Source organism: Spermophilus citellus (assembly GCF_964194105.1).
Source record: "Spermophilus citellus genome assembly, chromosome: 2".
Lineage (NCBI taxonomy): Eukaryota > Metazoa > Chordata > Mammalia > Rodentia > Sciuridae > Spermophilus > Spermophilus citellus.
In genome coordinates, this window is record NC_138183.1 from 196,685,404 (window position 1) to 196,713,146 (window position 27,743).

General features: G+C 36.0%; 2 protein-coding genes across 2 annotated transcripts in view; both read left to right on the top strand.

Annotated features, from left to right (window-relative positions):
* The window catches only part of OR51T1 (olfactory receptor family 51 subfamily T member 1), a gene marked incomplete at its 3' end in the record, with an annotated part of 135,866 nt that overhangs the window by 88,245 nt on the left and 19,878 nt on the right, over positions 1–27,743 (top strand). The gene's annotated exons all lie outside the window — the stretch shown is intronic.
* LOC308642055 (olfactory receptor 51H1-like) lies at positions 24,125–25,081 on the top strand (the record flags this gene model as incomplete). Its single annotated transcript, XM_081280658.1, has 1 exon — positions 24,125–25,081. One exon carries the CDS (start codon positions 24,125–24,127, stop codon positions 25,079–25,081), a length of 957 nt encoding a protein of 318 aa, XP_081136784.1.

Sequence of the window (27,743 nt, forward strand, 5' to 3'; positions counted from 1 at the left end):
GATGCATTCTTGCTTTTATTTTTAACATATGCCTCTTGACTGACAATGGGATTGTGTTTTAGTAAGTTCATTGTGAGTTGAAAATACCGTTGGTGTTTAATACACCCAGTGTGCTGAGTGAACATCATAGCTTAGTCTACCCTACCTTACCCATGCTCTGAACACTCGTATTAGCTTACAACTGGGCACAGTCAACTAACACAAAACTATCTTATAATAAAGTATTGGATATGTCATGTAATTTATTGAATACTATACTAAACTTGAAAAATGGAGTGGTTGTATGGTGATGCTTTTGCAACACTGTAAAGTTAAAAATCAGAAAAGAAACATCATTAAATTGGAGACCTATGTGTATTTTATATATATATATGTGTGTGTGTGCATAAAACACAAGATTATATATATATATATATATATATATATATATATATATATATATATATATATAAAACACAAGATTATACATATATATATATATATTTATATTTAAACAAGATTTTTATTACTTTGGATAGATATTTCTTTGGATCATATGGTAGTTTAATTTTTAAAATTTATATGCACCTGCATATTGTTGGAGATGAACAGCAAATTAATATTCTTTTCATGAACACAGGGAATGCTCTGTGTGACATATTAAAGACTGTGGGAGAAAAAAAGTCTCAATAGGTTTAAAAATATTTAAATTCTACCAAAGGGTAAAATGAAATTAAGTTAGAAATCCACAAAATCAAGAAATTTGAGCTTTAAACAACACTTCCAAACAACTAACAGATCAAAGTAAAGTTAATCAGAAAAATAAAAATCATTTTGAATCATATAAAAATTAAAACACAAATTTTCAAAATTATAGTATGCAGCTAGTACAGGGCTTTCAGGGAAATTTATGGCTTAAAAATACCCATATCAGAAATGAGGTTATTAACTTATCAATCTGAACTTGTACCATAGTAGTTATAAAACATCAACAATCAAAACTTGAGATAAATAAATATTGGCATGGAAGTGAAGAAAAAGTAACATTTACACATTGTTGGTTGGAATGTAGATAAGCATAGTTACAGTGTTTTAAGAAAACCATAAGCAGGTGCCTCTAAAATTATAAATAAAACTACCACATGATTCAACAATCCTACTTCCTTGTATCTTCCAAAGAAATGAAAATCATTATCTCAAAGAGATATCAACCTAAGTGTCTTTCAATGAACAAATGGATAATGAAAATATGAGTATTGTTCAGGCTTAAGAAAGAAGGAAATCCTGCTACTTGTGATAACAAGGATGAATTCAAAAGACATTAAACTAAGTGAAAAAAGCCAGACAGAGAAAGATAGCACTACGTGAATTATATATGGGGGAGAGAGTGAAAAAGAGGGGAGAGAGAGATGATAGAGAAAGAGAGATAGAGAAAGAGAGAGGAGAGAGAGAGGGAAAATTTCAGAAAGATTTTCTCAAAAATTGAAAGGATGTCAAGAGTAGAAGAAGGGGATTGAGAGGAAGGGAAAAGGGGAGGATATTAGATTTATTGGGAAACAAAATCTACCAAATTTTGCTATGTTCATATATGAAAATATTTCAGTGAATCTGCTTATCTACAAAATTCTAAGCACCAAAATAATAACAATGATGACAGTGATAATAATAGAAGGGAGATCTGTAGAGTGGAGCAAATGGATGAAGGGGAGGGAAGAGAGGAGGGAAAAGGAAGTTCTGGGAATAAGATTGATAAAATTATATTATGTGCATGTATATATATGTCATAATGAATTCCACTATTATGTATAATTTAGTGCACCAATTTTTGAAAAAAGCCATGCTAATCTCACAGCTTCCACCAATTCTATAGTAATTATCAAACCTGTCAATCTACCTCACTAGAGCGTGGCTTCTCCCTGCAGCTTGAAAAATGATTTCAAACTGTTTCTTTAAACTGTAATAAGATTTACATATAGAAAATTAAACAATTTTTCTCCTTTGGAAAAAAATAGAAGGCTTTGTAAATTCCAACTCAATTAAGCAGTATAATGTGATCTCAATTCTAAAGCTAAATAAAGACATCAGAAAGAAAACTATAAATATTTATTTGTCATAATAAATATGCAAATGCTTATCATAATATTAGCAACATAAAATTCAACAACATATAAGGGAAATTATTTACTGTGCTTAAGCGGATTTTATCCCAGAAATACAAGTATTGGTTTTACATTTTAAAATAAATTAATATAATACCCATCTTAAGAGGAAAATAATGACAAAATCTCTAAGGTCATATCAATAGACACAAAAAAGCAAAATATTATTTTCAGTTCTTATAAACCACTCTTTACATAAAAACTTTTCTAAAGCTAGAAATAAAAAGGAACTTCTTCAGCCTCATAAAATGCATCCATGAATAATCTAAGAAAATATCATATGTAACTGTATGAAATTTGTTTCCATCCTAAGATTTAGAGTTAAGAAAATATGCTCTTTCCACTTTGATTCCAAATTATACTGAAGGGTCCAGATAATACATTTAAACAAGCAATTTAAGTTTCCAGTTTTGAAAGGTATATATGGTATTTTACCTCTAACTACAAATGACATGAATCTATATGTAGAAAATCCTAATGAATCCATCAAAAAAAGATGATAAAACTCATCAATGAGCTTATTAAGGTTATAGGATACAAAATCAACCTATAAACATCAATAGTAATGAACAATCTAAAAATAATATTAAGGAAATAATTGTATTAATAATAGCATTAAAATAAAAAAGAACAGGAAAATTTATAAAATAATACAAAATTCTTATTCTGAAACACACAATGGTAAATTATTAAAGAAGTTCTAAATAAAGGCAGGAATATTTTTTATTTACAGATTGGAAGTCTCAATACAATTAAAATATTAATTACCCTAAAATGATCTTTACTCATAAAAATTCCTCACAAAGGGCCACCAGGCCTTTTTGTAGGATTTGATGAGTTCATCCTGAAATTTGTATACAAATATAAGATATTTATCATATCAGGCAAAATAGTTATTCAAAACTAAACACGATAAATTCAAACCATGAATTAAGATATCAGTAATCATGGCAATGTCAAATTAAAACAAATAATATGAAAATGTATATCATATATATTGTTGAAAGATACGGGCAGAAAGGGATAGACAATCCCAGAATAGAAAATATTAATAATTTTCATTACTAGCAAAAGATTAGATTTGGGAATATAAAAAGAATTACAAATAAATGAGAAAAGATTGAAAACCTAATATAAAATCTGGCCATATATGAACAGTGAGTGATTTATACAAGGATAAATACAAATGCTAACAAATGTATAATAAAATCAACCTCAATGGTCACTGACAAGATATGTATTAAAAATGATAAAATCCTCTCTTACATGTTATATGGGAAAAATAAAGAATTTGATAAAACTAGTGGTAGGAACGGTTATTAAGACTACTTTGAATTAGAGCTGTCAAACTGTGTAGACTTTCTGAGAGTAACGTGGCAGATCCTAATGAAATAAGTGCATTTGATTTGGCAATTTTAGCTTCTGAGATATCAACCAAAAAACTTTCACATGCATAAAAAGGCATAGGAAAACTGTGGTTTTCAAGAGGAATAGAGTTATTCATAGGGGGACAATTCATTCATCAGGGAAATGGTCATGGTGCATCATAGTTTCAATGATTAATAATAAAGAGAAATTGCTGAGTCTAAAAAAGTTTTAAAATTATTTATTCTTTATGGCATCTTGTATGTTTTTCAAGCCTCCCAAATTCTGCCATTATCTCCCAGATAGCATTTTATGGAACTGCTAAGAGATGGACCCAGAAGAACACATATTAAATTGATCTGATCAAATTAGTAATGAACAATATTGAATCTAGTACAGATTCTAAGAAGACTTTAGCCTCAACCCTCATACTTTACTTTCTCTTAGTAAGATGGGTTATTATATAAAAAGTCATTATTAATTATTTAGAGAGCTCTACTGTTGTTACTCAAAATTTTCACCTACATCTAACTCTACTCATCAACAGTGTGGTGGTCTTTGCTGAGACTTTCATTTGCATTACTCCAGTCCCTGATGCTAATCCTTTTGCCTTCTAATCCTTCCTTTGTATCCATTCCTGTATGACTGAGTGCTATTTCTCATTAGCAATCTGATACTATGGCTGTAGCATCTTTCTTAAAACTCTCTGATAAACAACAACAACAACAACAGCAAATGCTCTAATTTTTTTTTTACTGCTTTTCTCCTATCATGAACTCAAGTCATCTTTTCCACATTAGCTTCCAAAGTAGCTGGGGCTACAGATATGTGCCCCCAGCTTAAAGGTCACTCTTGATTAGTTACAGAAACATCCTCACCGCCTGGGCCTAGACACCCATCACTTCTTAACTCATTTCTGTTGTATTTTGATCCAGGTATCTGAGCCTTCCTGAACTACTTGGTTTCCTCAGATGTCATTGGTTTTTATACTTTCAAATATTATATTTTACAAGAGGAATTTCCTCCCTCTCTGTATCCTTACATCTCACAGGCGTCACAATCTGCAGCTCAGACATTGCTCCTCTTTTCCCTAAATCCCCTGCTGACCAGCTTTGCTGAAACATACATCGGGGATGGGTCTTTACCCTGTGCTGTCACACGAGGGTACAGTGTGTGTTTTTTTCTCTGTCTTCCTCAATTATTAGTATTTCTTTGCCTTTCTCCTCAATGAATTGCACCTTCCCAAATGAATGTTTATTTATTCATTTCTATGAATCCTGTTCCTGGTATACTTTAAACCTCAAATTAAATAAATTTCATAAACCTTTAACATGTCAATATGACACTGTTTCTCTAAATTTTTTTCTGGATTTGGTCACTTTTTCTGAACTATACATTCAGCTACTTATTCCTTCCTCAAAACGTCCCTATCTGCCCTTCATCTACACCTCATATATCTTTCTCCAAAATGCCAATCTTTCCTTTAGTGTAGTCCTTTCTCCCAGACATATCTAGTTCCCCCTCCATTCTCTTGGCTCTTGGAATCTCTGCCGCTCTGTGTAAAGTATACTCTAGATGTAGCTCTGAGTGACTGGGCTTACATTTAGGAAAATTAAGGCCCTGATGCAAAACACACATTTCACAGAACACTCTTCTTGTTAAAAAACATGTCAGATTGTGGGTGTGCTTGATATAAGGTAAATTAAAAAGGAGGTTTGGGGCAGCTGTCTGTCATTAATAACCTATGAGGTTTAGATGGGACTATTTAAGTCACTGCATAAGAACTTTTACATTAGACAGGTTCACCCCTTCCCAGAATTTCAAAAGTCCTCCATAGACACCTAATTAGCATAAAAGATAAACATTTACACATAAATATATATATATTTAGTAATCAATGTGCATATAAAACTGACATATGCACAACTACTCATATCAAACATTTTATATACACTTAACAAAATTCATATACAGAAACATACACACACATATACACATGTAAAAATGTTTATATTCATAGAACTATTTTAAGGCAAATGTATATCAAATTAAAATAAAAATGTACATTTCTATTCATATCACAAAGTTATAAAAACAACAGACACATGATCATTCTTTAAAACAAATGCACTTTTGAAATGTATGTATTCATGTAATCACATAAAAAGGCAGTGGAAACCAAAGCACCTGTACATGAAGCACTTGTGTACTTTATTATCACACACATATACACACTCATATGTCTATAAATCCTGAATAATAATGCTCTTACTCAATCTCTTGCTGCCTTGAACAATTACAAACAGGTAAATACAAAGACTCAATTTTTACAGAAACACCTATGCAGACATTTAGTAACTCCTACCTTCTCACACACATATATTTTTAAGAGTTCATAAACATCCCTTCAATATGCAACATCCATACATGCATAATTTATACATGTAAATGCAAAATTAATAAACATTCCTTGTGATAATATTTCATATCACAAATTAATAGGTCATTCTTATTTTCCTTTCAATATATGGTAGATTCCTAGTAAATGTCCAAGTGAAATCTTATTTTTATAAATTTATTTTTGTGGATTTGAAATTGAAATTAAAGTCATCACTGCCAACATTTGCAAATTACTGAAAACATTTTTTTGATAGAAAAAAAGTGTTATACATTATCAGAGTAGTTTACTGCAATCTGAAATACATGCTGAGACTAATAAATGGATGGAGTATAGAGTATTTTGTTATAAGGGAACTTGATTTTGGTGTAATGGAGTGAACTTTGCAGCTACTTGAGGATGGCAGATGTTAGAGGAAAATTTGCTCACTATAATTTGTGTCCAGATCTAGTCTTTGCTATTAGTCTCTTCATCAAAATTCTCTTCAGTATTTAGATGGACATTGAAGAGCATGGGTCAGACAGCATCTTTGGTTGCAGATATATGCTGCAGGATTTGAATGGCTTAAGAGGTAGACAATGTGATAGAATCTATAGCATCAGTTCCCTGGAAGTTGACCCATTAGAGATTGACCAGAGTAGGAAACAATGGGTGAGAGAGTGGGCTTATCTCCAAGGCAATGATTGTCTCTCCATGTCCCGCAGAACCCCCACTTGTCTTCATATTAACTCTGAATGTACTGAGAGAGACAATTGCAGTGCTACTCATCAAGCATTCCACTGGGGACAGGTGATATATCACATAAATTACTTAACAATAAGATATCAAATCAAATACATCATGAAATATGGATACAACAAAGTACCTATGCATAGAGCAAGCACAGCTTTCACCACCACCACCAACAGAGGAAGCACAGCATCTGAGGTTGAGCAATAACACTACCTAGGGAACAAATGACAAGCTAAGTTATAGGTCTTAAATGTTCTTAGCTTCCAATCTTTGTGGGTGGTTGGAATACAAGACAATAGTTAGGGTGGATCTCCCTATTACTTCTCGTATTATATCTTCACTGGGGATGTCCATGGGATTCAGGTTTACTCTGAAAAACCTGGGACAAGGACCTCAGCAGATTATCATTGGGGCAGGAAGGCAAAACAATCAGCTCAGATTTAGGGATAGAAAATAGCACCACTGAATTTTCAAGGTTCCTAAAATCACCATCCAGGACTTTGTCCATAGTAAGTTTTTGAGACAGCTCTCAGTCAAAAGTTTGTCCATCAAAGTCTGCTCTAAAAGACTTTCTATTTCTAAAGAATGTTATTCAATTTTAGAGCCATTTATCTCTTTGTCTAGAGGCCTTCACCCAATTTGAAATACTCCATGATGCTTCAGAGCTCTGACCTTTATTTACACACACACACACACACACACACACACACACACACAACTATAGCTGCTTTCTCCCCATTTTCCATTTCATGACCCAATTTTACCTTCCCAGAACTTATGCCACCAGATCTATTGGACATTCTCATCTATTGCTCCCCTTCAGATGAATCACCCACCCCTCTTTCTACCATCTTTATATACAACCTTCAGGCATCTTTATAGCAAAAAGCAACACACTATTGTAACCCTTTTCAGGCCTTGCTATTACATCATGAGCTATCTGAACATAGAGACTAACTTTTATGTTTTTCATTTTTATACAAACAGCCTCTACCCATTACACCTGATATAAATTTGTTGAATTCCATGAGTTGTCCCAAAGAAATACGCCTATACACATATTCCTCTCATTGCCCATAGTTCTATATCTTCCACTAAGGGCTCCATACTTTTCTTTCCATCTGCCCCAGCCTAATTTCTTATCCCCAGTCTCCTTTTTAATTTGCCAAAAACCAAAGTAACTTTCTGAGAAGGATCTTTTCCCTGTCTCCTTCCTGTCCTTCTTGGCTTTAAAAAGAGCCGTTTTCACTCCTCTCTCACCTTCTTTTCTCTCTTCCTTTGTCATCTCCCCACTTCCTTGCCTCTCCCCATTAGTTGCTCACCCTCACCCTATCTCATTCTTCTTTCCCGTGTGGGTTTCTCCCTTTTGCAGTTCACTCACCACACATAGTTTCTCTCAGCGACCCTCATACATTGTAGTGTTTATGTCACTGTTTCTGTACCGTATCTGGGGGGTTGGAGATGGGATGTGGGGTACAGGAAAGGAGAGCACAGGTGTTTATTCTCTCTTTGCCAGAGCCCCATGGGGGAGCCAAGGTGAGAATGTGGTTAGTTAAGAGCCTGCTATTCTGCCCATCAGAAGGACCATGATGACCTTTAAAACTGCTGCAGAAATGGAAGAATCCCTCCATCCCTACCATCCAGTCCTGCTCTCACAGCCCATGAAGCAGGCCCCCCCACCATCTCACATTAGTCTGGTACTCATAAACCCTAATGCCCTGTCTTCTTCTGACCGATCTACTCTTTGATCATTATCAAAACCCCTTTCTGTTCTTTTTTTTTGTTTTGTTTTTTCAGACAGTGGCTAATGAGCTGCAGAGAGTGCCTTGGGCTCAGTCCTCAGGGACATCTTTTGGTTTTGCAGCTTCTGGTTTTAACTAATTGCCATTAGCTCAGTGTGGTACCACATGGTGTTAATAACACCAAGGTCACAGGCTCTATCTCTGTCAGGATCACTTATTCACTTTGCTTTGTAACTTCAGGGTCAGGCCATAATCAAGTTCAAGACCCCTTGGGCTATAGAGTGATTTCTTAATCCTTTTTATGGTCTGATGGCCATCTCTGGCCATGTGCACACTATTTCATAGAAAGTTAGATCTCTCTAAAATATATCAGCAAGTTTGCCTTGGTCTCCTCTCTCTCCTCTGGCCCATTTATTTTGACTCAATTTTATTTCTTCCCTCTGTCCTCTGCCGTTTCTTATTTTCCTATCATCTCTTGTTCTTAATAGATGCCCTGGATCGTGTATCCTAGTTTGTGGTTTTCTGTCACACTCTGGGCATGATCACTCAAATCCCTGTAAACAGCTTGGGCACTCATTGTGTGCCATACCTTCTATTGCTCCTCCCTCCCTCTGACCTTCCAGGGGTGCTTTGTCCCTGTAATCCCTGCAACAGGCCTGGGTAACCATATCCCATATTGCAGGTTTACCCTGGCTGGTCCCTGTCACTCCTATAGTCCCTTTCAGGAGACGGTGCCTTAATCTTTTTATCCCTGGGGTACAGTCAAACATCCCTAGGATTCAGGTTACTGCATCCCTCCTCCCATTTTTTTCCAGACCACTTCAGCTGGTATGGTCCGTTGGGCCTGGATCAAACATACCAACTCTAGTTTAACTCCATGGTAAATGGAGCAGGGGATATTAATTATATTAATTAAATTGGCTTTAGCTCCTCAGAACCTGCGCAGCTTTTATCCAGTTCCTGACTTAGGATCCTCCTTCAATTAAATGTACTTTTTCCTATCTGTTCATGGCCCTGCGATACAAGGCTGTCTTTCCTTTTCAGGGCCTTTTGTTTATCTGCAGATTGATATCCTGGACATTAAGGCAGTAATTTATTAACACGACAAGTAAATCTGCCCTAATGGTTTAGAGGGTGGCTCAGAATGAAACTATCCCTAGGTCCTTCTTTTTCTTTTTCTTAGAAGGACATGTCTATCCTTTTATACTACCTTTCAGAGACCACCATATGGTGCTGTGGCATTCAGATCTAGCTGAATCTGAGTGATGATCCTCACTTTCCTACTTTCTCTCTATGAGGATGTGGATCAGCTACTTCACCTTTCTGATCTTCATTATTCTCATCAGTAAAACAGGTGTAGTAATAATGTTAGTGCTACACTCAGCATAAAACATAACTCCCATTTCTTACAGTATTTCCACATTAATCTCTGTTTCTTTCTTTGCTCTCTGAATTGGCTCTCACTCAACAGATGGTTTGAGCACCTGATATATGCCAGGTATTTTTCTAGGACATGGTAGTAAATAAGGGATGTGAGATTCTTTTTGGATTTCACATTCCAGTAGGGAGTGACAGAAAATAAAAGAGTAAACTAGTCATGACAAGTCCAGTTGAATCTTTACAGGGCTTATGAAACAATCAAAAAACGATCCTAAATGGAGAGCAGCTGAATTCTATACAAAGGGTAACATTTCAGAAGAGGTGATATTTAAGCAGAGACCTAAATGCTGAGAACAGACCACTCATGTGGAGATATGGAGGAAAAGAGTTTCAGCCAATATGAAGGCAGCAAGGCAATGAGTTTGGTGTTTCTGAGGAGCCAGAAAGTGTCTTGGACTAAAGGGAAAAAGGAAAACAATTGCATGAGCACTGAAGATATTTACTGGTCTTTGCCAGATGGTGTCATCAGACATGGTTAGGAATTTGTATTTTAAGTGCATGAAAATATCATCGGGGTATTTTTAAAGCAGAGGAGTGTGAGGATGTGGTTCATGATTTTAAAAATGTATTTCCACTGCCACGTAGAGTAAGGGTGGACTTTGACAGACAGAAGCAGGGAGACTATTTATAATAAACCATTCAAAGTAATTAAAAATGGACGAAAGGTGACTCATTAAGTCTCTCAAACTAACATGTTTCTGCACTACCATCTGACTCTGGCAGATAAAAATTATAAAGTTATTGTTACATCTCCTGACTATTTGCTGGGTCTCCATGGTACTATACTAATCCTACAACTTGTTCTTCTACCTTTTTCCACACATCATTTGTGCTGCATTAACTTTGTTTTGTCTCCAGTTCTCCATTTCCTCCTCTTTTTGTACAGAATATATCTGATCATTTAATTTTCTCTCACAGGATTTTTCCATTGTTCACTCTTTGCCCCTTGGTCAATTTCACATTCCTAAGGCATTCAAGAATCCTGATGCTCAGTTCTAGGGTTTTCTACTGTTCCCTAACCCAGCTGCTGCCAAAAGCTTGGTCCTTGTCCCTGATGTTAATCCAGTAACAAGGACACAGTTTTTGAGAGAAAAAAAAAAGGTTTATTGCTTTCCTAGCAAATGAAAAACATAGGGGACTCCTGTCCCAAAAGCTGTGATTCTGCGGATCAGCAGAAACAGGGGGCTTTTTAAAGAGGTGACTCAAAGGCTGCATTCCACATGTTTTCTGTCTGGAGTTGTAATTCAGATGTTATTTTGGGACAGTCACTTCTGAGATCTTCTGGTGTCATCCGCAAAGTCTGGATTACTTTATTCCTAGGGTGGATGTGTACTCAGGGACAGATAACTCTACCTAGGATGGGGAAGAAAGGTAATCCTATTTCCCATGAGATTAGGGATGGGGAGAGATTAGGGAGGAGAAGGGAGAGAGGAAGAGAAAGAAATAGGTCTGTTTTAAAAATAAATTGCAGTGGCAGAGAAACAAAGGCTATCTTCAAAGCATAAAGTGAGCCAGTGTTAAATCATGAGCCACAAATAAACTTTTCCTCCTCTGATTGTTCTCCTCAGGTCTTTTTGGTGATGAAAAAGCTGACTAAAACACGATCCTACCAACAGTGACCAAGGATTCTAATTTCTCTACATCCTTACTGATGGCTATATTTTTTTCTAGCATTTTTTTTTGTTGTTGTTAAATGATGTGAAGAGATATTGTAGTTTGATGACTTGCATTTCTCTGATGATTTGTGATGTTGAACATCTTTTCATATTCTTGTTGGTCATTTATTTGAAGCACATTTTTTCAAGTACTTTGTCACCTCACCCCCACCCATTTTTGTGGTGGGTGCTAGGAGTTGAACTCAGGGCCTCACACATTCTAAGAAAGCACTGTACAATTGAGCTTCAACCTTTACCTTATTTTGCCATTTTAAAATCAGATTATTAGATTTTCTCATTGTTGAGTTGTAAATGTTCTTAATGTATTCTGGATATTCTCTTATCAGATACATAATGTGCAAATGTTTCTCCCAGTCTTTTTGACTCTGTTATTTGTGTTCTTTGATGCACAAAGATTTAAAGTTTGAACAAGTCCTGTTTTCTATCTTTGCATCTCTTGGAATCATATCAAAGGAGATCTTTGACAAATCTAATGTCAGAAGCTTCCTCCTGTGTTTTCTTCAAGCAGATTTAGAGTTTTAGGTCTTACATATTGTTAGGTAGTTCATTTTGAGTTAATTTTTATGATGTGTAGGATAAATATTCCCTTTAAATTTTTGCATTTTGATACTCAGTTTCCTCACCACTATTTATTGAAAATACTGTCATCTCCCCATTGAGTGACCTTGGCATCCTTTCAAAGGTCATTTGACCATATGTACCAGGGTTTATTTCTGGCTCATGGTTCTATTCTTCTGGTCTATTTGTCTTTTAACTCGTACTACACTCTTTGATTACTATAGTTTTGTAATATGTTTTGAATTCAGGAAGTGTACATCTTTCAACTTTCTTTTTTCTTTTTCTTCCAAAATTAATTTTGCTCTCCAAGATCCTTTGGGATTTATAGGAATGTTAGGGGAAAAGTTTCATTTCAGTGATGTATGTCATTGGGATTTTCATAGAATTGCATTGCATCTGTAGATTGCTTTGTGTGATGTGAACATTTTAACAATATTACATCTTTTAATCCATAGATATCATGTCTTATTATTTATGTGTTTTCTCTTTAATTTCTTTCAGCAATATTTTGTAGATTTAAGTGTATAAATATTCTCCCTCCTTGAGTAGCTTGTAAAATATTTTATTTTCTGTGATGCTATGTTAAGTGGAAACACAGCTGGGTTTTGTGCATTTATTTTGTATCTTGCAGCTTTGCTGAATTCATTTATTAATTCTAGCAGGTGTGTGTGTGTGTGTGTGTGTGTGTGCGCTCGTGCACACACACACACATGTAATGTTTTAGGCTTTCTATATACAAAATCATATCCTATGTGACCAGAGATAATTTTATTTTCTTCTTTCCAATGTGGATTTTTTAAAAAATTCTTTTCATTGCCAAAGTGCTTTGGCTAGGATTCTAATACTACGTTGGGTTAGAAGTGGTGACTGTGGCTTTTTAGAAAATGGTCTTTATTATGTTGAGGTAGTTTTCTACTTTTCCTAGTTTGTTGAATGTTGTTTTTTTTTCATTAACAGACATTGAATCATGTAAAATGCTTTTGTTGCATCAGTGGTTTTGTCCTTCATTCCATTAATGTGGTATATCACATTGACCCGTATTCATATGTTAATTCATCCTTTCATTCCAATATAAATCCTATTGTGGTCTTGGTGTATAGTCTTTTCAATGTGCTGCTATATTTATTGCTAGTATTTGCTGAGAAATTTTGCATCAAGATTCATTAGATATATTGGTGTATAGTCCGATGGCATTGGGGTAAACGTAGCTTCACAAAGAAGCTTGAAAGTGTTCCCTCTACTTCAGTTTTTAAAAAGAATTTTAGGAGGATTCGTGCCTCTATTTTTATACTTTTGAACAACTTAACTAATTAAGGCATCATGTCTGGATAATTTGCTACCCTGACTCAATGATTTCTAATAACCTATCTTAGACTTTGTTGATTATTTTCTCTTCCTGGCTAAGTCTGCTGTTAAGCCCCTCTAGTGAATTGTTCAATTCACTTACTGTATTTTTCAGCTGCACAATTTCCATTTTGATCTTTCTTTAAAATGTATCTTACTTCCATGTTGATGTTCCTCTTCTGTTCATGCAGGATGTTCCTGATTTTAGTTAGATGTTTGTTTGTGTTGTCTTTTATTTCACTGAGCATCTTTATGGTATTTAAAAAAAAATTGTCAGGCAGTTAATAAATCTGCATTCTTTTAGGGTTAGTTTCTGGTTTTATTTTAGCCCTTTGACCTGTTTCACCATTTATATGTCTTGTAATTTTTGGTAGGATCTGAACATTTGGAAAAAACAAAACAAAACAAAACAAAACAAAAAACCAAAAAACTTACTCTCTTGTTTTTTGTATAATGGCTTCCTGTAGGAAAAGACTCTCACTGAACAGCCAAGCTAGAGATTCTAGGATCTCTCAAGTCTTTTCTGACCTTTTGGTCCCCCTGGTGTCTGCTTAGGGGACTGTAGTTGTACCTTGTCTTTCAGCAGCTTTCAAACTCTATTTCAAATCAGTCTGTGCACAAGTGAAACAAACCAGTCCTTTGAGAAGCTCTCAGACAAGCCAAAACCCTGAAATTATGGTTAATTTCTTTGTATTTATCCCAAAGGAGGAGGAGCCCAAGGATTGGAATTTTCCTCTTGGTTTAAAGACATTTCCTTGGGTAGGTGGAAAAACACAAACAGAAATGTCATGAATTTTCTTAACTTTTTGCTGGAATGACTTCTTGGTTTTATGCTGGCCTGGGTCTGTAGTTAGTCAGCTGACACCTAGCATTCCCACAGCAAAGTTCTCAACCTGTGTGTTGTGGTAACTTGTGACTCTGGAAGGAGAACTTGGAGCTTCATATCTTATTGACATCATTCTTCTTCATGAGGTTGTTATTTATTATCATTATATTTTTCTGTTTACATTTCTGTATTTACCAATATATCTAGAAAATGCCCTTAATAAAGTATTTTCTCAGTTACTATTTAATTTATCTATCAATAATTAATGACAGAGATGTCCCAGGAAGCTGAATCTGGCAGCTGTGAGTAAACTGGACCAGCAGGGCAGAGACTAGCAACATAGAAATAGTCAGAAGTCCAGCTCAGCTGGGCAGGAGGTAATGAATGCCTAGTCTTGGCCTATTGGAGTGTAAGTGTAAAGGAGTAGGTAGATGTTCAAGAAGCATTTTAAAGAGGAGTGGCATCAGGGCACAGCACAGTGCATATGAGTTTCTGCTAGTGCTGTTATAACCTACTAGCCCATATGCACATGTCTGCTGCCTATTTCTGTAACAGTTTTGCCTGTTATTCAAGATCAGCAGCTGTCCATTTTCTTTCTCTCGCTCGCTCTCTCCATTCTCTCCCACTGTCCCACAACATGGATTCTATCCATGTAAAACTAATGACCTCATGTTATTTCAAATAAGTGCAACTTACATGTGGATTTGTGCCTTTGTAGACATAGTAACTCTCTGATAAAGCCCCATATCAACTCATAATAGAATTCTTTACAACTACCAGACGTTCAATTTGCACTTTTTCTGACAAGCTTCTAATTTCTACATAAGATCTCACAGTATTCTCATTTTATGAATACCTGTGACCCATATTTGAACACATTTATATGGTAAATGATTTCTCTGAGAGTTTCAATTATGTACTTTGCCTCCTTAATGGCTAAGTTCACTCTTCTCATTATTCCCTAATTCAAGAATGGGTACAGGGACATAAGGAATGTTTTATACATGTGTTGAATGGAACTCTGCGGTCAAGTAAATTTTTTGTCTTGGACCTGCAAAACCTATACAAGTAATTTGATATTTCCTGTATTTCATGAAGTCAGTGGTTTAGTTAGCTTTTTTTTTTTCAAGAAGGAATAAGTTTATTTGGCACTCATTATTTCAGAGATCTCGGTCCATAGATGGCTAACTCTGTTGCTCTGGGCATGAGATGAGGCCAGACAACATGGTGGAAGAGAGTGGTAGAGGAAAGCAGCTCAGGACATGGCAAAACAAACAAACAAACAAAAAAAAACCAAAGGCACACCCTCAGTGACCTCCTCCTCCAGCCATACCCTACCTTCCTTCAGATACCAACTAGTTAACTTCTATTAGTAGATTAATCCACTGATTAAGTCCCAACTTATTAGTCTACACAGATTCAGTTATGGTTTTCATAATCTAACCATTTCACCTCCGCATTTCTTGCATTGTCACACATGAGGTTTTGGTGGACATCACATTTCTAAACCATAATAGTCAAAAATCTATCTTTTCTCCAAGGTCCTACATTCAATTTCTAGATTCTTGAATTCTCTTTTGTGTCTTACTGCCCAAACTCCATCTACATCGTTGTACTCAGTGCCTTTCCTAAACAACACCAAGTGCTCAAATATACTAATATAAAAAGTATCCAACCTAGATGCCCTTCAATAGATGAATGGATAAAAAAATGTGGCATTTATACACAGTGGAGTATTACTCAGCACTAAAAAATGACAAAATCATGGCATTTGCAGGGAAATGGATGGCATTAGAACAGATTATGCTAAGTGAAGCAAGCCAATCCCTAAAAAACAAATGCCAAATGTCTTCTTTGATATAAGGAGAGCAACTAAGAACAGAGCAGGGAGGAAGAGCATGAGAAAAAGATTAACATTAAACAGGGACAAGAGGTGGGAGGGAAAGGGAGAGAGAAGGGAAATTTCATGGAAATGGAAAGAGACCCTCATTGTTATACAAAATTACATATAAGAGGATGTGAGGGGAAAGGAAAAAAAACAAGGGGGAGAAATGAATTACAGTAGATGGGGTAGAGAGAGAAGATGGGAGGGGAGGGTGGATAGTATAGGATAGGAAAGGTAGCAGAATACAACAGTCACTAGTATGGCAATATGTAAAAAAGTGGATGTGTAACTGATGTGATTCTGCAATCTGTCTACGGGGTAAAAATGGGAGTTCATAACCCACTTGAATCAAATATATGAAATATGATATGTCAAGAGCTTTGTAATGTTTTAAACAACCAATTAAAAAAATAAAAATAAATGCCGCCTTTTGATGTACAGGCAAACCTTTTGATTCCGGTACTTATTACCATCTGATACATAAAATAATGCATATGTCATACACTGCTAATAAAACATTAAAGTTGGAATGATATTCTTAAAAAAAAGTAATGACTTATTAGACTGCAGAGTAGCAGACTCCATGTTCAAATTTAGCAACCACATCAGGTCATACCCTACCCCTGGTAGTTTAAATGACACCTGTTTTTCTGCTTCCATTCATTTATTCCTTAAATAAGCATGTACTTCCTCCACATACCTGCACTGACTCTGATAACACTGAGAGATTCTCTCTGGAGTCAATAATGGAATAATGGAGTGGTGATAATCATGGAAACAAACTATTGAAACGATGTGCTACAGTGCTACAGTGGAAGGGGCAGAGTCTATATTATAAAGAATGTCTTTCCTCTTCTAGTCAAGGAGAAAAGATCATGGTTGTTTTATGTACACCCACTCCTGCTATTGGCCTGTAAGTGAGGGAGAGTGAAGACATCCCTTTCCACCCCATTCTTGACTACACTTTCTCACACCCATACAGCAGAGTGAAGTGGTGGAGTAGGGTAGAGGGGGGTCTCACTGTTTAGTGTTGCCTGATCAAACCTCCACACCCACATTACAACTGAGCCTAAGAAGAGGGAATTTACTTAAATTCTGGAAAGGAAAGGATGGAGATGGATGTATTTCAATAAGTAGCTTTGGGTGGGGGATTGAGAGAAATCAGATCAAATCACAAAATTTTTGAATGAGTAGGAAAAGTTTTTTGAATAGGAAGTGTTGGGTGAAAGATTCAGTTGAGGAGGGAGTTCAATATGTGGTAAATTTTTGAAATTGCTTTTGATATGAGATAATTAAGTATATATAAAGAAGGTCTTTCTTTTCTTTTCTTTCTTTTTTTTTTTTAAATTGCTGTGACAAAAAGACCTGACAAGAACAATTTTCAAGAAGGAAAAGTTTATTTGGCTCTCACGATTTCAGAGGTCTCAGTCAGTGGATGGCTGATTCCATTGCTCTGGATGTGAGATGAGGCTGGACAACATGGTGGAAGGGTGTGGTAGAGGAAAATAGCTCAGGGCATGGCAAGCAAACAAACAAACAAAGAAAAACAAAAACAAAGAGAGCTCTGCTCATTGGGGATAAAATATAAACCCCAAAGGCACACTTCCAGTGATTTATCTCCTCCAGCCATACCATCTACCTGCCTTCAGTTACCAACTAGTTAATTCCTATCAGTGGATTAATTCAAGTATGATTAAAATGATTAATAAAATATAAATTCCCTAAATTTGTAGGGCCGTAAAATCTGGTCTAATACATATCCTTTTCAGCTTTCAAGAGGTTCAAATTTAAAAAGAGGCATGGTAAACTTTGCTCAGTTTTATACTCGAGTTGATATTGTATGACAAAGTTAAAAGAGATTATAATCCATATTAGATCATAAATGATGAACTTAGATAAGTGATAAGACAATTAGGTTGAACAATTAGAAGAAAACTATAAGGATTTAATCAATATCTTATGTGTCCACATAGAAGAAAAATATGAATAATAGTATGACTGAGCTGCAAGATGATATATGAATTTATAAGTAGTAGAAAATAAAGAGGTATGGTATGCAATGTGTTAATTAATTACTATGCAAATTAATATGTTCATTAGTTCAAATCTGCTGTAGGAGTGATTATGTGATGCAAATTGGAACTTTATGGTATCGAAAGAACAGTCTGCAACAATTTGCAGTCCCACTAGCAATTAATGAGTGAACCTTTTCCCCCACATTCTTGCCAACATTTATTGTTACTGGTATTCTTTATAATAGCTTTTCTGACTGGAATGAGATGGAATCTCAGTGTAATTTTAATTTGCATTTCTCTAATTGCTAGAAATGTTGAACATTTTTCATATAGTTTTTGACCATTCACATATCTTATATGAAGTGTTTGTTCAATTCCTTTGCACATTTATTGATTGGGTTATTTGTTATTTTGCTGTTAAGTTTTTTGAGTCCTTTGTATATCCTGGAGATTAATGCTTTATTTGAGGTGCAGGAGAATATCATTCTAAGTGAAATAAGCCAGTCCCAAAAAACCAAAGGCTGAGTGTTCTCTGTGATATGTAGATGCTAACCCACAAAAAAAGGAGAGATAGGGGGCTGGGATGTGGCTCAAGCGGTAGCGCGCTCGCCTGGCATGCGTGCGACCCGGGTTCGATCCTCAGCACCACATACCAACAAAGATGTTGTGTCCGCCGAGAACTGAAAAATAAATATTAAAAATTCTCTCTCTCTCTCTCTCTCTCTCTCTCTCTCTCTCTCTCCTCTCTCACTCTCTCTTAAAAAAAAGGAGCTATTCTTAAAAAAAAAGTAGAGATAGGGAGGGAAAGAGTGAAAGTCTATTGGGTTAGACAAAGAAGGATGAAGGGAAAGAAGAAGGGAGGGGAATAATAAAGACAGTAGAATTAATCAGACATAACTTTCCTATCCTTGTATATGAATACATGACCAGAGAAACTCCACATCATGTACAACCACAAGAATAGGATCCTAATTAGAATAAATAATACTCCATGTATGGACAATACATCAAAATACACTCTACTGTCATGTATATCTAAAAAGAACAAATGAAAAAAAGAAAGAACAATCTACATTGATATTGAGTTCTTCTGGGACTGTCACGTAGAAGAATGGTAGGTAACTGACAATAGCGTGTGAGTCTCATTCTTTTTTCTTTAATTAATTAATTAGGTATAATTTCTTATACATGACAGCAGAATGCATTTCAGCTCATAGTACACAAATGGAGCACAATTTTTCAGTTTTTTGGTTCTACACAAAGTAGAGTCACACTATTCGTGTCTTAATATATGTACCTAGGATAATGATGTCCATCTCATTCCACCAGCTTTTCTACCCCCATGCCCCCTCCCTTTGCCTTGTCCAAAATTCCTCCATTCCTCCCATGTTCCCTCCATCCCTCCCATGTTCCCTCCATTCCTCCCATGTTCCCTCCATCCCTCCCATGTTCCCTCCATCCTCATTAGTGATCAGCATCCACTTACCAGAGAAAACATTTGGCCTTTGGTTTTTTTGGATTGGCTTACTTCATTTAGCGTGTCATTCTCCAACTCCATCAACCAATCTGGAAGGCAGTATGGACATTCCTTAGAAAACTTGGAATGGAGCTACCATTTGACCCAGGTACCCCACTCCTAAGTTTTTATCCAAAGAACTTATAAACAGCATACCACAGTGACACAGCCACATCAATGTTTATAGCAGCACAATTCATAGTAGCTGAATTGTGGAACCAACCTAGATGTCCTTCAATAGATGAATGGAAAAGAAACTCTGGTGTGTGTGTGTGTGTGTGTGTGTGTGTGTGTGTGTGTGTGTATCAGCATTAAAAGAGAATAATCATGGCATTTACAGGTAAATGGATGGAGTTGGAGAATACCATGCTAAGTGTGTGAACTTCATTCTATATGAGCATTTCTTTCTTACACCCAAGGTGACCTTCAAGAACTGGGAGTGAGGAGCTCTTGCTCTTTTACTTCTATCCTAAGTGATTTCTATAATCTAATTCTTACAATTACCCAGAGTCTGGGTCAGTTTCCAGTGTGATCCTCTTTTGTCTCTTCAATAGTGAGGATGATAATACTATTATCATCTACTTCACAGGAGAATTACTGTGAAGGTTTATGAGTATTATGATGATTAAGGTAAAAAATGAAAGTGATAAATAACATTAATGACAAAGTTAAAAATTAGTATAGGATATTGTTGGTTATTACCATTGCTCTGGATGAATTGCTTTGTTATTTGCTATTATTATTATTCATAGGGCATATAAGGAGAGAAGTATTACCTGAAGATTATAATGGGTTATCAAGGAATATTCATTGTCTTGTGATTGATTGCATTGATTGATCACTTATTGAAGGGCTTTCTGCTTTCCTTTTGCAAAGGACATGACTTACTATTATTAGGTTGATATTAAAACCTGAAAATGTAGGTAAAATAATCAAAATAATTATTTGCTGGGGAGTTGTTTCAACTTCGGAATAACCTTTAAATGCAAAATCCATGAAATCACTCTTTCTTGAGATTTTCTTTTGTTAGATTTGCTGATGTTTTGAAAAAAAAAAAGGCATGGTTAGAGCATGGAAACAGTGGGCTTCACCACATGGCCCCGAGAGACAGTGATTGGGCTGTGACTAGATTTTCCCCTCTTTCTCTCTCTCTCTCTCTCTCTCTCTCTCTCTCTCTCTCTCTCTCTCTCTCTCTCTCTCTCTCCTGTGTCTCTTTCCTAATAGCTTCCTTGGTGACTCTTATTTCCCATACGTGATAGCTGGGGGTGATTTTACAGACCTGGAGAGACTTCCTCAGTCCTGGAAGCTCCCGGGATTAACCCTGCTTGTTGATCTGCGGATCTCTGTGGTACAGTAAAGCAGAACTGAGCAGCTCAGGGCATAAAAGTCCTCACAAGGTAATGGCAATGTTTTTGCCAGGTGAGCCTCAGGCTACTTAGGAATCCTCATCTACAAGGGCTCCTCTCAGCAGCCAGGTCAGTTTCAAAACAAAAGGATAAAGTGGGCCATGGACAGCATATTTTAGGGTATCATCACCCACAACTTCTTTCTGTGACTCTTTTCTTTCCCTTGTTTTTCATTCCCCAACCGAAACATGCTTTTTCGTGTGTCTTGTCCTCTTTTTCACTCAGACCTGTTTTAAAAGAAAAAAAATATGAAGCCAACTAATTTTAATCTAATGACACATAAGGTGACCCTCTTTTAAGAGAAGGGTAGATATTTGATTCTTCATAATGACTGCATGCCTCTGACAGGGAATTCCTAGCCACTGGAATTAATGTAGGCAGAGGGCTCCTGTCACCTGTGGAACATGCTGTGCATATCTCTATATTTGTTAGATATTGAGTCTTTAAAATTCCTGTCACTAGACCCTATGATGTTTGGAGTTTGGGATTCTCCCTACTTGAGAAGGGTCCTACCATCAAGTAAGGGATGGTTACAATTAATCTTTACATAAAGAGAGTTTTTATTCCTATTTTTTCCAGTCCTCCCTGCCCATAAATCATCCCAGAAAAATGAAGGGTAAGTTTTTCCTGTTAGTTTCAGTCTCCATCTTACTCTATTATCCACCACAGTCAGAATGCCTGGAATCCTGTATATTCTTTACTGTTTACAACAATTAAAGTTTGCTTTTGTTTCATTATTTGCTGTTATCATATAATAGATCTTATAATCTTATTCTATTCTCCATGTGCTTCTTCAATACAGTATCTATAGTGAGGCCACATGATTTGTGGAACCTGAGGGAGAGCTACAGATGCTTGTATGGTCTGTTTTTCCCCCAGATGCTGGAGATGAGGGTCAAATAAAATGCCAAAGCATGAACTTCATCTAAGAGCCTAATATTTGAAGATAGATTTGAACTCCATTTTCTAGGTCTTGGACAATATAGATTAATAACAGCATCTGAAGACTCATATTAGAAGGTCAGGGTCTTGGCCAGGAGATGTGATTTGGATTGTCCCCTCTGATGGAGTCCCCAGCTCCTGGTGTACTTAGTTATAATCTTCCTCAACAAGGCTGTGTACTTTCTTCCTCTATTTTCTCCTCTGGTTTGCTAGTGACAAGAAGTGAGCAAGATAAAGCTATTTTCATTTTCATTATGTAAGCTTCAGGTCTGTAACAAATAGTGAAATAGATTGATTTTTTTAACTATTCATGGAATTTTTTTTATTTTTCTCACATTTCTCTTATCCTCCTCTCACCTTATTTTCTTCTCCTCCTGTCATTTTTCTCACCTCTTAAAATTTTTCTTCATCCCACTTTTTTTATAGTTATTTGAAAAATTTAGTAGGCATTTAAAAAAAATCACTGAGACACCCCAAAACTTAAACAACAGTTTATCAAGACAGACAGAACATATATGGCAGAGATCTAATAGATCATGTATTTGAATAGTTAGTCTTTCATAATAATAATGGAAGGAAAAGGATATTTTATATAAATAGATAAAATGTTCTGGCTGGGGAAATCTTAATTACAAATCTTTAGAGAGGGTATTTGAGGATATTTTTTGAAAAGTTCTAATTTTTTTAATTTATCATGAGAATGGGTCAGCCAGGGATGGGAACAGAGTCTGGGAGTGGGATATTCAACAATTGCACAGCAAAGGACAAAATACTTCATTAAAAAAATTTACAAATTAATTGTTATTCTTTGTGGCAGGAGAGTGTCTATTAGTTCCACTTCCACTGATTGAAAACAGCTCTTGCCAAAAGCAACAACAACAAAATCAAGGAAAAAAAAAGAAACAAAAATCTAATATCAATACTAAGAGTACATGAGAAACAAAACTTTTTATTCCTAGTGATCATAATAAAAGCACACATTTCTTTCTATAGCCTTTATATTTTAATTCACACATTGATCCTATGGGACAGACACTGTTATTATCCACATGTTCACATACAGGAACTGCACAGGGGGAACTCAATATGAGATATATGTATCTAGAGTTCTTAGCAAACTTTATTCCAATCAATTGATAAAGACAACAGATGAGAATCTTAAGGTTGAAAGCTTTTGAAAAAGGGCATGTTCTACCTTTGGCTTCAATCATGTCAAAACTCCATCAGGGGGCTCTTTAAGATAAAGAGAGGTTACTGGTTCTGGCAATGTAAGATCATCTTCTGGATCTCCATTAAGGCCTCTATAATACGCCCTAAGTCAGATGTGGCATGATCGCTGTGCTTTCACTGTAGAAGATTACGAATGATTTCAATCCTGAAAATATCTTTAGGTGAGCCCTGGTGTCTTACTTCTGTTTGGATAGAATGGATTACTCTAAAAAGGAATCTTCTTGTTGCTTTCCCAAGTATAATTTACTCTCCCTCCTGCTAAGATCTTGCTAATGTAGAAACAACAAGCTCATTTCAATTTAAATGATTTAAGAAGCGGTCTGTGGTGCCTGGGTTAAACATGATTCTGAGAGCACATACAAGCTCAGTGGGGATGAAGGAAAGTTATGCTCAAAGTGGAAATATCATCATGTGAACTGGACATTTCCATCTGTCCTACTGCCTTCTAAAAAGCTCTGGGCACAAAGAGTATGATTTGTTTGTATTTGAATCATTCATGGAAAATCAATTTCATATTTTATATTGATTCTGTTAGATTTATATAACTATGTTATTTGTCCTCAGCTTCCAATTCACCAGCTTATAAGACACTGATTAGAAAGAAAGGATAGGACAGATAGAAGATTTTTACTGAATGGATTTGCTTAAACTGAATGTGACTTATTTGTCCTTGGGTAGGTCATTTTTCTCTGAGCTAGTCAAAATTTCCCCAGTAGGTCATACCTCAGAATAGTAATCTCAGGATCTCTGTTTTCTTTTATGTTACCCTTTTCTCCTGCACACAGTCATGGGGACATAAAACCTGACAGGGAAGTCAGGTTTTAACATATCATTAATCCCTGTCACTGTATTTTTAGGAGGTCGCTCATCAGGATCCTACCAGCTCTCCATGCCCACATCACATTGGTTTCATGGCAGGTAATAACCACTCCCACTTTCAACACCCATACTTTGTCTTAACTGGAATTCCAGGACTTGAACAGGAGTATTACTGGATGGCATTCCCTCTGGGTGCCATATATGTCATTGCTCTCTTTGGCAATGGCGTCATCATCTCCACCATCAAGTCTGAACCATCCCTGCATATCCCCATGTACTACTTTCTGTGTATGCTGGCCTTTGCAGACATGGGGCTCACTCTTTGTACTTTGCCCTCTATGCTAGGCATATTCTGGTTCAACTACAAGTTCATTGCCTTTGATGCCTGTCTTGTTCAGATGTATTTCATCCACACCTTTTCAGCCATTGAGTCAGGTGTGCTGGTGGCCATGGCCATTGATCGAGTAGTGGCCATCTGGAACCCCCTTAGGTACAGCACCATCCTAACCAACAGAGTGGTCTGCAAAACGGGGATGGCCATTTTGTCAAGGGCAGTCTGCGTGGTCTTCCCAGTGCCTTTTCTCATCAAGCGGCTTCCCTTCTACCGCTCCAACATCCTCTCCCACTCCTTCTGCCTCCACCAAGATGTCATGCGCCTTGCCTGTGCCAGCACCCGTGTCAACAGTCTCTATGGCCTCATTGCTGTTATCTTCACCAAAGGTTCAGATTCCCTCTCTATCCTCCTCTCTTATGTGTTCATACTCCAGACGGTGATGGCTCTTGCCTCCAGGGAGGGCCGGTGGAAGGCACTCAACACCTGTGTTTCACACATCTGTGCTGTGCTCATCTTCTATGTGCCACTGATTGGGGTTTCTGTCATTCATCGCTTTGGAAAGCACCTGTCACCACTGACCCATGCCCTCATGGCTAATGCTTACCTTCTAGTACCTCCTGTGCTCAATCCCATAGTCTATACTGTGAAGACCAAAGAAATCCGAAAGAAGATCACCCAGATATTTGTTCAAACCAAGATTACTGCAGAGGGATAATCAATCAGTTTTAGAGAGGAAGAGCCTATTCTGTGAAAGTTCAATTAAGACTATGATAAATTGATTTTTTTAAAACCTTTTTTTGTGTGATTTGAATTGGGCAAAGAAAGATTTTTCTACTCATGGAGAATACCTTCTTTTTCCTAGGCTGAATTGTCTTTTATTTATTAGAGAAAGAGTGGCATCCATAAAATTTGCACTTCCCCATAAACTTATATTTAAGACTAGGCACATGCCAGCTGAAGGCAGGAAATATTAATAATTCCACTGGTAAAAGCAATTCCTTTGAACTGAAATAAGGCAAAAGTTTTACAACTTTTAAATTTGAGTTCATTAAATTAACATTCTAGTTTAAGACTTAGAAGTTGCCTCTATGAATTTAGTTGAGGAGGAAACAAACTGTATTCATTAAATAATAAGAGAAAACCTGTAGAGAATGTGACTAAAATATGAATCAGAAAAATGATCACATTTTAGAATTAAGAATATATACATCATGAGCAGGATTGAGGGTGAGTTTTAGCTATTCCAAATGAGATCTGTATGACATTGGGAATTACTTTAATTTCTCTTAGCCACAATTTTTCACTTTGAAAATGGAAGTAATATCACTTTGCATCCAGCATTATTACAAAATTAAATTTAAGAATTATAGATAAAACTATCAAATGTTGTGTAATTGTAAGAAATATTCGAGAACATTGAATATAAGGGAATAAGAGGGCTTGTATTTATAGGTTGTCTATGAAGTAAAAGACAAGTTGCCAAATCCTTTTATGTTATTTTATTTGATAATCATGGCATCTTTAGGAGCTGGGGAAGTGGGGCAACAATGTTAATCCAAGGGATTGAGAGGCTGAGGCAAGAGGATCACAAGTTCAAGGCCAGTCTGGGCAATCTAGAAAGGTCCTGTCTCAAAATAAATAAAAAGAACTTGGGGATGTAGCTCAAGAGTGAAACACCCCTGGGTTCTACCCCCAGTACTGAAAACACACACACACTCACACACACACACACACACACAAAAAAAAAACACCAGTTTATTTTTTTATTTTTTGGCTAAGGCATGGTCTGGAACATTTCTTGTAGAATGTTGGACATCATGATAGAGAGATAAGATGGGTTAGGCAGAAATATGTTGAAGATATTCATGGAAGAGATTTAAAGACTCATTATGGCTTTTATTTGAAGGCAAACAAAGTATAAGAAATGGAAAAAAAAACAAGGCATGTGTATATTCTGAGCTACTTGTATCTGTTTACATGGTCACATTTAAAAAAAATTCTTTTTAGTTGAACATGGACACAATACCTTTGTTTTACTTATTTATTTTATGTGGTGCTGAGGATCGAACCCAGTGCCTCACATGTGCAAGGACAGCACAACCCCAACTCCACATGGTCAGATTTTTTTATAAAGTATTTGTCATTTGATTGTTAAAGTGAAACATGGTAGACTCTTTTATATTTCGGCAACTATTGCTCTAATCAGTGGCTATTTTAGAGTTGGTAAGATTAATTCACAAGAAATTGTGCATACAAATAAAGAGTATTTCCATTTACAATCTGCTTTCAGGTACATGAGGCCTTACCAGATTAATTTTAGTTGAGTAAAAATAAGCTTTTATTCTTAATTATATAAGCAAAAGAAAGTATACCATAGACATACATCAAAATAATATAAGTTTAAAATGTCATTTAAATGTTCTGGACTTTTTAGATGACTTGAGGTCTATCATGCCTGGAGGGCCTTAAGGTTATACCAACACCACCACAGTGGCCCTGAGTCTGGAGCAGGGGATACATCTCCACATCTCTTCCTGTTGCTGCTAATGAGCCCTGTATGATGCATACCTATACAAAAACATCACATGGTACCCCATAATATTGTACAATATTTATGCATCAATTAAAAATAAATAAATACAAATATATATTAAGGAAAAAAGACTAAACCAAAAGATGTACTTTCTCCAAATTGGGGGAACAGATCCTAGAAGCAATAAAAAGTGACCGATATTTTTGGGGCATGAACCCTGTCTCTTTGAGCACATATTGGTCTTAGGTATTTTCATCCATTTGGGAACTTTAAATTTAAGTGAAGGCAACGAATTCTAAAATCATAGTCTGTGCTTTAGAGACAAACAGAAATGTTCTTCATAGCTATTTGAATTTGGTGCCTTAAGTCAATAAAGGTTGGTCTCAGAAACAAGTGTCATGGTGAAGGAGATTGGGTATTTCTCTCTACCCACTTTCAGCCTCCTTCACGTTCTGCTTTGGAGGCGAAGATGATAGTTGCAGGTGCGTATTAGGAATTGCAACAGTATGATCTATACCATCTGTTAATAGAAATAGCTGACATTTTGGATATTATAATATTATCCCCCAAATTAATGTTGTGAGTGAAGGTATTGAAAGCAACAGCTTAAGCGTTACATACCTCTGGATTTGAATCCTATCTGTGTCACTTATTATCTGTAATCTGGAATAAAATACAAAATTAATTTAATGTATCTATGCTAATCTACAAAATCTGCATAAGAATATTATTTATTTTGTAGAGTTAAGGAGATTAGGGAGATAATGTATATAAGATCTAGCTCAGGGCCTGAGAAGAATAAACATTCAATAAATATCAATTGATATAATAATTATTCTCAATT